Source organism: Pantherophis guttatus, chromosome 13 (assembly GCF_059756535.1).
Source record: "Pantherophis guttatus breed Tessera chromosome 13, ASM5975653v1, whole genome shotgun sequence".
Lineage (NCBI taxonomy): Eukaryota > Metazoa > Chordata > Lepidosauria > Squamata > Colubridae > Pantherophis > Pantherophis guttatus.
In genome coordinates this window covers 20818392-20829832 of record NC_142075.1, presented here as the reverse complement: position 1 = coordinate 20829832, position 11441 = coordinate 20818392, and the positions used below count along the sequence as shown (strand labels likewise).

Sequence of the window (11441 nt, the reverse complement as noted above, 5' to 3'; positions counted from 1 at the left end):
ATTGAAAAGATGCAGTCCTTGTTTCCAGTTTTATTTATTTATTTTGCATTTGAACATCTCTCTTGGTCTAGGTTGATTGTAGATGGAGGAGAAAGAGGCAAGCAGCAGATCCATTTGCATTTGAAGGACCTTATCTCTGTGTCTCTTGTTGCACTGGTACGGATCGTAGCCAAATTTAATATTGCTTTCCAGAATCCGCTGGAGAGGATGAGGTCAGGGGAGGGGAGGGAGGGAGGGAAGGAAGGAAGGAAGGGGAATTCAATTAAGAAAGTGCCAAATAAGAATGAAAGACAGATAAGAGTCATGAAGGGTCTGGAGGTTATATCTGTCCTTCATGAGTCACGTCTCCCAATGCGGTCACTCGGCCACTGGACTTCTTCTTCGGATTCTTCTCTTGTATTTTTTTTTCTTTTCCTCTCTTTTTCCTTTTCTGCTTTTTTTTTAAAAAAAAACTTTTCGTGTTTCACTGTTAACATTTCCTAGCGGTTTAGAACCGAATGCTTTTTTTGTAGCGTGATTTTAGCATTGGACATAGAAGAGACCCCATCCCACCCCCATTCGAAACAAATGAAAACAAAGCAAAAAAAAAAAAGGATCAAAATGAAAAAAAAAAAAAAGAGAGACAATCGATTTTAGTGACCTGGGGAAAGAGGACTTTTTTTCTAAGAGTAAAAGAAAAAGAAATGGCACACACATACATAACACACACATAAACAGACTCCACGACGCACCCCATATACGCACTCACAAAAATACACGTACGCCAGCCACTGTTTTAAGGAAGGGAGTGGCATTGATGCTCTATTTATTCATAGCAGGGTAGACGGTTGAAATGCAGGCTTCCCCCCCCCCCCACTGGCAACGAAGAACGGGAGAGGTCCGTCATAAGCTGAAGCCCCTGGGTGTGAAAGGGGCTGTTTCTTCTCAAGCCTGCTTTGAAAAGCAGGTCATGTAAAAAAATAAGAAGCGGGATCTGCTTGCAACTGGATCGCCATGGCGGCTCAGTTCTTGGGATCCTCTCTACCAGGGCAGAGCAAACTTTTCGAATGGCCAGGATCTCTATAAGTAGCCTTCCTCCAGAGATACTGAAGAAAATTGGGTGGAGTTGGCGGGGTGGGGAGTGGAGAAGAGGTAGGATTTTGGGGAGAGGGTTGCTTAAGGTTCATGGGTAATTTGTAGGGGTTTTTTTTAAAAAAGGGGGGGATGGGATGGGATGCCAGGTTGAGCCGCCGAAAGGCATATAACCTCCCTAAGAAACTCATCCTTGGAGAATAGCTTGACTGGCACAGTTGCCTGGAACTAACAGCTGGCTGGACTTTGGATCGAGATCAAAAGCCAACGTGGTGGTTTATTCTATCCATATGTCCTTCATCCCGCTGATCTCTCTTCATCATTTCTTGAGGTAGCTTCCCCAAAGCTGGGGACATTTGCCAGAATCCATAGCCAATCATCAGGCTGGAGAAAGCTAAGTTGGGGGGTGTTGTTTCCCTTGCAACTACTTCTGTCCACCTTGAAGAAGACCTGCAAGGATCAACCTGCAAGACACTTTCAACTGATGCACCTCTCCTTGCTGTTTTTGTTGGCAAGCCTTGGACATGTGACTTGAAAAAGATGCTTGGAGTAACGACAGAAACTTAGAATAGCTAGGTGGCAGTAGATGTAGGATTTGGGGACTGTTCATTTTGGTCTTTTCCTAGCAGTTTTAAACCATTCCTCATTTCAGAAGGGTAGGAGATACTTAGTTGGGAAATGAAACATCTGCAAGCCAACAACCAAATTCAGAGAATACCAAGAACTCCATATGGGAGGAAATCGTTCTGTAGGAAAAGGATGGACACATCATCTGAATACACCTCTCAGCTTCTTCATATCAAATCAAATCTTTATGGTCAATGCACAACATGTGTACAATGAAATTTGAATTCCTTCAACCTTCACCTACTAGGACCCCATGTTTCATTTCCATTCTTTGGTCGCCCAAATAGTAGGTCATTGTTCACAAGCAAGGAAGCCGTCCTCGGGTTCTGAAGGTCTCTCGGTCATTGAACCATCATCAAAAAATCTTTCATTCACATAGGAGACTAGGCAGTGTGGAAAAGACAATGGACAACTCACTCATGAGAGGCAAGTTCATTGCCTATCTTCATCACAAGATCAGGACTTGGGAGAAGATATTCCTTGAGATAGTTCTTTTTCTCCAAGCTCTTCTGTAAGGGAAACATGGTGGAACCCATGATTCCCTGGAAGGAATGTTGGATGGAAATTAACTTGTGGCTCAGGCCAAAGGTCTGAGGTTTTATTAATTCCAGGGGACTCGTGGAAGTTCTTAAGTGCTGTGGGGCCTTTCACTTTCTTCAGTGTCTAGGCCAGTGTTTCTCAGTCTTCTTTTGAACCAACCATCTGGCCTTTTGAAGGACACGTTCTGGCTCCTTCTTCTCTAAGCCTGTTCACCTAAGATGATAGACCCTGCTAAGCTCATGTTTATGGCTTCAGAGAGTTTTTGTTCATGGCTCCCTCTTCATGATTATTTTCTACGGAGGTCTAGAACATAGAATCTTAGAGTTGGAAGGGATCTTGGAGGTCTTAATAGTGCAATCCTCTACTCAGGCAAGAGACCCTTGTACTATTCTAGACAGATGGCTGTCCAGTCTCTTTTTTTGAAAACCTCCAACAATGAAGCATCAACAACTTCCAGAGGTAAGATTGATTACCATTGATTAATTGTTCTCGATATCCGGAAATGTCTCCTTGCATCTCTCCACCCATTGCTTCTTGTCCTGCCCGCTGCTTGCTTTGCAGACTAGATCGACCACTTCTCTGTGACAGCCTCTCAAGACTGCTATCCTATCGCCCCTCAATTGTTCATCGTAGGGCTTAGCCTCCAGACCCCTTTGTCACGTTTCTATGCACTCTTTCTGGAGTCTCAACATCTTTTTTGTTATCATGGCGAATAGAATGGGATGCAGTTTTGCAAATGTGGTTGCGATACTCAGAAATCCCTGCTGATGCTTTCCCAACTTTAGAGAGAGTCAAGAGAGAACGAGGAAAGGGAAGGTTGTTCCACACAACTTAGCATTTCAGTCTTGTCCGTATCATTGGCTATCTTGCCATCCACTACCTAAATAGCCACTCAGCCTGTTGTTACGCTGGTAAGGAATCTTGGTAGGCATGCTAATCATAGACAAGGGAGGCTAGAGAGGCTTCTTTCAAGGCCAGCTGTCAAAAAACCATCCAAGTTCCACTCTACAGTTTTCCAGCTACATTCACAAAAAAGAAGACCATGTTACATCTGCAAAGACAAATCTATAAATTAGATTTAGGGACAGTCCTGGTTACTCTCGCCGGATAGGCCTCTGCAAAGGGTAACTGGTGGGTTACAAGAAAATCTGTCCTTTGTCACGCTTGATTTTTTTTTGGCCAAGGTCAAAGAGGGTTGGGGAGGGACAATGTTGAAGGGTTCTTGTAAGAAAAACCTGTCAAGGAAATATGTCAGTTTTTTTCCCCTTCCATTCATTCTATTAAAAGCACAGAAAGATGCATGCCACTTTCAATAATATCCCTTCTTTGCCAACCATTTCTTTTTCTTCCCAGATATTCGATCAGGAAACTATGAACACTATAATCGGTGGAATATGTTGGATGCACATATTGTGCCGTTGCGAATGTTGTGGGTTGCTTTTTTATGTATCCATTCTCTACAACTGCTTGAATACCTTTTAACAATGATGACCAAGGACAAGGAAAAAGATTGATACCTCTGATTTTTTTTGTCAACTCTCTAGGCTTGTCAGAATGAAGGGATCCGAGTTTTGCCTTACAGCAAAGCATTTTTTTAATGTAAATAACATTCCTTTTAGTTTTAGAAAAAAAGAAGTCCAGGGATGGTGGAAATGAACATCCTTGCAGGGTATGAGGTGAAGGCAGACAATTTAAGGTGCCAAAGCCTGAATGTGTCCAGTTCTGTATATAAAATGGAAGAAAGATAACATATTGTGGTATCTCCTTGTTATTTCTAATTTAAGGACCTTCTCAAACATAGGTGCCCTCTAGATCGGGGGCCTTCAACCTTGGCAACTTCAAGACGTGTGGACTTCAATTCGCGGAAGCCAAAAATTCTAGGAGTTGAAGTCCACACGACTTAAAGCTGCCAAGGTTGGAGACCCTTAATCTAGATGGGTTGACTTCAAGTTCAAGAACGTTCAGCAGTGGTCATGCCGCTCTTGAGCATTCTGGAATTTAAGTCCACACATCTGAAGAGTGTAAAAGAATGCTATCTATTCTGTTGGCTACCGTTTTCATAAGCTAAACCCCCAGTGTCCGTAACTCCTGAGTGAGCGATGAGTGGTGTGTGGGTCAGAGGTGGCTTCCACCCCCTTATTTTTTTTTTAATGCTAAACCATAAAAATGGCCACCGCAAAATTGTGATATAAACGCTTCATTTCGGCTGGACGCCTTCCAAAGCATTGCAAAGCACACAACAGGGGGTACCGAGCCAATGGCCTTGTTCCGTGCATGCCACCACAACCTGGTCAAATGTGGGTCTGTGGTACTACTGGACATGGGGGAGGTGGCATTAGCTGTCTCCTGGGAAAGAGGAGAAAGGGTTCATGGAAGGGTTTAACTCTCTCTGGAAGGAGGCCAAGTCATAGAGTAGCCCTTCCCCCAAAAGAGTCAAGGGGACTGGGCTTATCTATGGATTCTGTCTCTTGAGTTTTACTTCCCATCATCCCACAATCATCTTGAGGAAGAGGGTGGTGATGAAAGGAAACGTTGGCGTTGATCCTGTTGTAAGTATTCATTTCTCAGCTTCGTTTCAAAGACTTTTTTTTTTTTTAAAAAGGAAAGAGCCTGGCCTGCCGTTTTCCCAGCCACTGAAAGTCAGGCCACCCCATGGCATCAAGATATGGGGGTTCTCCTCTCCCTGCGACAATATATGGGGGCTCTCCTCTCCCTGCCCAGACTAACAGCTGACTGGATCAGCTGGGTCATTATCCAAACCCATCCGGAAGCGAGAACTCAAGGCACACAGACACATCCCACCGAAAACGGTTGCCCGCTACTGCCATAAAGCACAAACCGCTTACATCTTTTTAAGGGCTATGTTTTTGTTATTATGGTCTAGACGTTAGATGGGACGCAGAGTGGGTCTTACTGCAAAAGCTACCTCCAATACAGAACCATCCTCCTTTTGTGTGTGTGTGTGTAGCCGAGTCCTTGCTGAAGATTTTGTTACTCATCGTTTCCTAGAAAGCATGAAGGTTTTGAAGAAGGTGACGTTAAAAGATTTTTTTAAAAAATAAACAAATAAATAAATGTATAAGGGATACTGTAAAAGAATATCCATGAAAAGAAATATTTTGGGGAACTTGAGGGGTTAGGCCATGCCGCGAATTCAGATGGGATCGAGAGGACTTCCTGGTACGGATCCCTACGAATTCCAGCAGAACCGGCCCTTGCAACTTAAAGAGGAGGTCTATTAAAACGTATTTTGTTCAATACCCATCATCAGAAATAGTGCCATAAAATTAAATCTCCTTTTCTGGTTTCTTCAGTGCAGACAACCTCCACATAGCTGGAATTAAAAGATCTTTTGGATCAAAGATTAAAGGTCTCCAAAGAGCCATTTTCCCTACATTGGGTACTAAACCAGATCTGGAAGGCACGTGTTTGTTCAATAAATCATTCTAGGAGAGCAAAACACGAATACTTCTACTGTTAATATGTCTATCCTGATGAATGGGAGTTGACTAACCTGGGTTTCTTTTACAGCGGTTGGAATATGTAGAACCTCTAAGCAAGATGTTAGAGAGGCTACCTGGAATGAGAATTTGCGGTTTGGCAAATGCTCTGCATTATTTTCGGTAAACAAGTAGAAGGGATTTCTACTTTTGACACCAGGTTGGCGTTCCTTCTGCTGTTCCAACCTTCTCCCTTTCCTCCAGCTTCTGCTTGGGTCAATGGGTCAAGGCCTACGATGCCCCCTGCCCCCTTGAAACATCATCCTTGGTTTGGAACCCTCTTGGCACCACACTTGGAAGTCATGGGGACCCAGGGATGAAGTCTATGCCAAGTATAATCGTAACCTTTCTTGACAACCAAATTGATGGTGGATGTAGCGATGACCAACTCGCCCATGTGTCTATGCACCTCTATAGAGGGAAGAGTGCTTCTTTTCATTCACAAGCGTGACAAATTGGTGTCTCTAGAATTTAGCCCACCAACAGAAGGCGTGGCAAAGAGGCCACTGTTTCGAATATGATGTTTAAAGGCCACGTTTATGTAAAGGATTATGTTTGGGGAAATGACCCGTTTCAAAAAAAAACTTTCCACAATTGTTGTTCTTTTAAAAAAATCATGGTATGAATTGTAGATTTGGCTTTCTGTATGCAAGATATTTCTGCTCTTTTTCCCCCCAAGCCCTTGAATAACCATCGGGTTCCCATCCAGATTACAAAGCACAGGGGAGTGGGAAAAAAATTGGTTGTGAATATGGTTATATTACGGAGTCAAAACCTTTTAAGAAAATCTGTGCCTCCTGCATTTTTCCTCCCCATCAGGGTCATTTGAAAGCTGCCAAAAACTCGAGTGGACACACGGGATTTCAATAAAAATTACCTTCCCTCCAATCACTTCCTGACTCCCATGCTCCTCTGCACCCCTTCTGCATAATTGTTGTTTTCTTTCAGCCCCCACAAAAATTTAAAAAACGTCAACAGCAGGAAGAGGTCAACAGAGCAGTGGTTAGAGTGCAGTACTGCAGGCTACTTCTGCCGACTGCCTGCAATTTGGCAGTTCAAATCTCACCAGGCTCAGGGTTGACTCGGCCTTCCCTCCTTCCAAGGTGGGTAAAATGAGGACCCAGATTGTTGGGGGCCATAGGCTGCCTCTGTAAACCGCTTAGAGAGGGCTGTAAAAAGCACCATGAAGCGGTATATAAGCCGAAGTGCTACTGCTAACAACTATTCCCCACTTCCTAAAATGTAAAGGTGTGCAGGAATTATGCAGGAAACGGGAAGGTTTGGGGAAGGTAAGAATTCATCTAAGGAAAATGGAAACGTCAGTCATCATTCCCCAATGTGGTACCTGCTTAGAGGCTGATAGAAATTCAAAACATCTCCATGATGGGGGAAATCTGAATTAAATGAGTTGATAAAAACAGCCACATTAAGGTCCACACCATCCAAAGTCTGCTGTTGGACCAACTGATGAGATTCCCACACCCCGCACTCCCTGTAGTTGGTTATTCATTTTAGTAAGATCTTTGGCTACAGAATTCTTATCCTGGATAGCCAGATTGAGGTCTCATTGAAGGTCCACATGCAACAATAGCTTGTGCCTAGTTTGGCTGTCTCAATGGCAATGCTCCCAATCTTAAGTCTCTTTTTCTGCTCTGCCCCACCCCCACCCCCCAACTCCTGAATTTGGAAACAGGAGCTTTCTTTAGGCCATCTGTTTCCCCCTCCCCTCCCCTCCATTCCCATTCCCATTCCCATTCCCATTCCCACGCACACAAACACATCCTCCATCCTCCATAGGAACACTGCCTCCCAACGGTGGGGAGCATTTTTTTGGCATTCCAGTGGATTATACGATTCTTTTGATTGGTCTTTCTTATGATTTCCTTGTAGTATAATAATAAAGACAGACAAATGGGCGTTGTGATCTCTGTAGCTCTGTAGTTAAAATGATATTCTGCTTAGACTGAAATAAAGCACAGTCCAGTGGGAATTTGACCGGATTGTTTGCGTGAGTCTCTTCTCAAAAAGTTTCTTCCTCCAAAACTTCTTCGCTCTTTGGAAGCAGTCTACCGTTTTAAGTAGCCCTACTTTAAATTTCACCGTACTCTTGTATTCTCACTGGGCGAAACAGCACCAAAAACTTCAATTGGCTCACTGTTTATGCTTCATAAGGGATGCGGTGGCTCAGTGGCTGAGCTTGTCGATCAGGTCGGCAGTTCAGCGGTTCGAATCCCTAGTGCCACGTAACGGGGTGAGCTCCCGTGACTTGTCCCAGCTTCTGCCAACCTAGCAGTTTGAAAGCAGGTAAAAAATGCAAGTAGAAAAATAGGGACCACTTTTGGTGGGAAGGGAACAGCGTTTCGTGCGCCTTTGGCATTGAGTCATGCCGGCCACATGACCATGGAGACGTCTTCAGAAAGCTCTGGCTCTTCGGCTTTGAAACGGAGATGAGCACCGTCCCCTAGAGTCGGGAACGACTAGCACATATGTGTGAGGGGAACCTTTACCTTTACCTTACCTTATGCTTCAATATCCAGTCTCTGGGAAATTCCTCAGCAAAAGCCCAAACTTGAATCAGGGGACAAAGGAATTTCCTGGCTCCACAGAACCATAAATATGCTTTTGGGTTCTAAATGTTGAGAAGATGTATCATTTGCCTCTGAGAGTTTTGAGTCCAAGACAGAAACATCCCTAGCCCCAAAGGAAGTACCGGTAAGCAGATGAGGCCTAAATCTGACCAGGTGTTAAAGAATCCAAAATGCACTTCCTCATAAGTTACAACTTACTTAGAACACGGGAAAGAAGAGGGACCCATTCATAGATACTGTCATCTGATAAGCATACTGGACAAAATTTTGGAACACTGGTAGGTTTCCCAAATGACGTATTTAGACCAGCGTTCCTCAATCGTGACCACTTTAAGATGGGTAGACTTCCAGTCCCAGAATTCCCCAGCTGGCATTCTGGGAGTCGAAGTCCATTCGTCTTAAAAGTGGCCAAAGCTTGAGGAACGCTGGTCTAGAACCTCTTGTGCTCGTCATCAAGCTTTGTCCCTTATTTTTTGCTCCATGATCTGTCAAGAGTATGAGGACTGGATTCCAGGTTCTGACCCCCAAATTCCTAACACCACAACTTTTTCCCAAGAAATCTGGTCCTATCTGATCTCCTCTTCATCTTTGATTTTGTTTCCTATCGGCCCTTCCTAAGACAGCATAGAACACAGCAGACAACAGAAAGTGGGAGGGGGAAGATCCAGGAGGCAAGGGGGCAGGGACCTTAACCTCCTCTTCTCCTAGTCCAGAAGTCCAAAACATACAAAGAACAGTTGCAGGATTCAGGTTAGAGAAAAGGACTAGGGAGAGACATGAGAGCAGTCTTCTAGTATTTGTGAGGTTGCCACAAAGAAGAGGGGGTCAGTTTATTTACCAAAAGGCAGGACAAGAAACAATGGATGAAAACTAATCAAGAGGAGAAGCAAACTGGAATTAAGGAGAAACTTCCTAACAGTGAGGACAATTAATCAATGGAACAGCTTCCCTTCAGAAGTTGGAGGTCACCAACTTCTGAACCTCACTGGAGGTTTTTAAGAAGAGACTGGACAGTCGCTTGTCCTAAATGGTCTAGGGTCTCCTGCTTGAGCAGGGAGCTGGACTAGAAGACCTTCAAGGTCCCTTCCAGCTCTATTCTGATTCTGAAGTGGACAATCCACAAATATGGATTGATAATCCATAATTATGCGAATTATGTTGGCTAAAACCTGATTGTGTTTTTCTGCCATTGGCAGCGAAGAATCAATGAAAACTCAACACAAGGTGTCACAGTTCGGAAACCAAACAGAAAGAGCAACAACAGATCCTCACCTCCTATATCGATATGTCCATCAAAATATGTGTGATACAGCCGAGAGGTGGGCTTCATATAATTTAACAACCGGTTCGCCCCAGCACCGAAAATGTGAGAGCGTGTGCTTTGCTCGCGTGCCCTTGCACGCATGCACGCGGCTTAAAAAACACAGCTAAATAGGATGGCATAGGGCCAGGGGGAGTGGGCAGGCCCACCTGCAGGTCATAACTACCGGTTCACCAGAACCAGTACGAACCGGCTGAATCCCACCCGATACATCAGCTCCTCCCTCCCTCCAACCTGCCACAAAAATGGTTAAATGTGGCCGTGGGTACACATCCAGAGATGGATTCCCCAGACCACCTGGGTAGAGGGAGGTATATTTCCATAGGGGGGGATATATGTGAAGAGTGTCCTTTCTTCACGTAGTCTGGGAAAAGGAGGGGAATAACAGGAATCCAAACCTTGGCACTTCCTAAATCCTAATCTGAACAAAAACCGGACTGTTCCATAAACGACTCGAAGGTCTGAAAGTATAATTGCAACAATTACAAAAACAACCACCTCATCACACACACACACACACACACACACACACACACACACACACACACACGTACAAATGGAGAAAGTGGGCGCAAAGGGAAGCGCACAGCTCTCCTGCAGAAACAAGAGAAAAAAAACCTTAACGTCTGTTGGCTGGTTTTGAAAAAGGACCGGCACGGGGGCACCGAGAGCTGCTTTTTTTTCAAAGAGAATTTTAATAAGCTAAAACCGCTTGCTTGCACGCGCGCGTTCGCTCTCTCTCTCTCTCTCTCTCTCTCTTTCTCTCTCTCTGGGGCTGTTTCATTGTGGGGTTTTTTGTCTTGTTTTGTTTTTTTGCTCGTTTTCACGGTTAAAAACGCCGTCGCCGAAAACGTGGGCATGCAAACTCTTAACCACTCCAACCGTTCACAGGAATTGGTCCAAGTCCACCCGCTCAACTCTACGGATGGGGGAAGGATGGAGCTGCTGCGCCCCCTCCGGGGCTGCCCCCCCTGGCATCCGCGGTCCAGACGTTGACAGTGGTTGCTCCCTCCGTTTGGGTCTCAAGTCTTCAGCCAGGCAGAGTCCATGTACGGTCTCCAACAACGGTCCCTTTTCCTGCCCCCCCTCCCCCGGGGCAGCGCCAGCACAGTCTGAAGGGAGGGGCTCCTCCACCCCCTCAGTTTGTATAGACCTGAGTGCCAATTACACGCATGATCTCCTTCTGAATTTTAGGGTCCTGAGTATTGATGTTGGCGTCCCCGACTTGGCCGTCTTCGTACCTGTGAGGAGGGAGGGGGAAGGGGGGAGGACTATGAAACGGGTCTCTTTTTCGAGGGTCCCTCCTTCCCATCAAGCCCACTGTTGCGGATCTGGCTCCTGAGCTGTCCCACCCAGAGAGCAGCCTCTCCTCCCGCGTGGTTAAGGGGACTGAGCTTACTCACACAAAGAAAAAGCGGGTGCAGACGTGGTCAGACACAGGACAAACCCAGATGTTGCCATGCTTCTGGAGATCCTTTGATGTGATCACTGCAAAGGAAGAAGGGCTCAGCAACAGAACAGGGAGAAATTGACATAGCTTGCACCAATTTGCCCCCTTTATGCCAGAGAGGCAAATTGAAGGGTTCCAGAGTACTGTTGTGGCTTGCCAGCAGAGCTGGCAGCAGATTTGCTCAGTGAGGAGGTTGGGGAGGAAGATGGGCCAGTCCTGGAGTCTGGGGAAGGCTCTGCGTCGGAGGCAGAGAGGGGGCCAGGGCCGGATGCCAGTTATCAGCTGCCTTCGGAATCAGACATCAGTGAGGCAGACAAACAGCTGGAGCCTGTTCCCGGTGTGTG

At 45.4% G+C, this 11441-nt stretch overlaps 1 protein-coding gene across 12 annotated transcripts in view; it reads right to left on the bottom strand.

The window, feature by feature from the left end:
* Positions 1-10322: 10322 nt before the first annotated feature.
* The window catches only part of PARP6 (poly(ADP-ribose) polymerase family member 6), a 33240-nt gene continuing 32121 nt past the window's right edge, over positions 10323-11441 (bottom strand). For all 12 annotated transcript variants that reach the window (XR_015729744.1, XR_015729745.1, XR_015729742.1 and 9 more), the window contains 2 exons: positions 11051-11135; positions 10323-10888 (listed from right to left, as the gene is read on the bottom strand). Coding sequence is in view for 8 of the 12 variants with exons in the window: in XM_087877786.1 (XP_087733912.1) it covers positions 10786-10888; positions 11051-11135 (188 nt within the window). In the remaining 4 variants the exon portion in view is untranslated. The remainder of the gene's footprint in view (positions 10889-11050; positions 11136-11441) is intronic.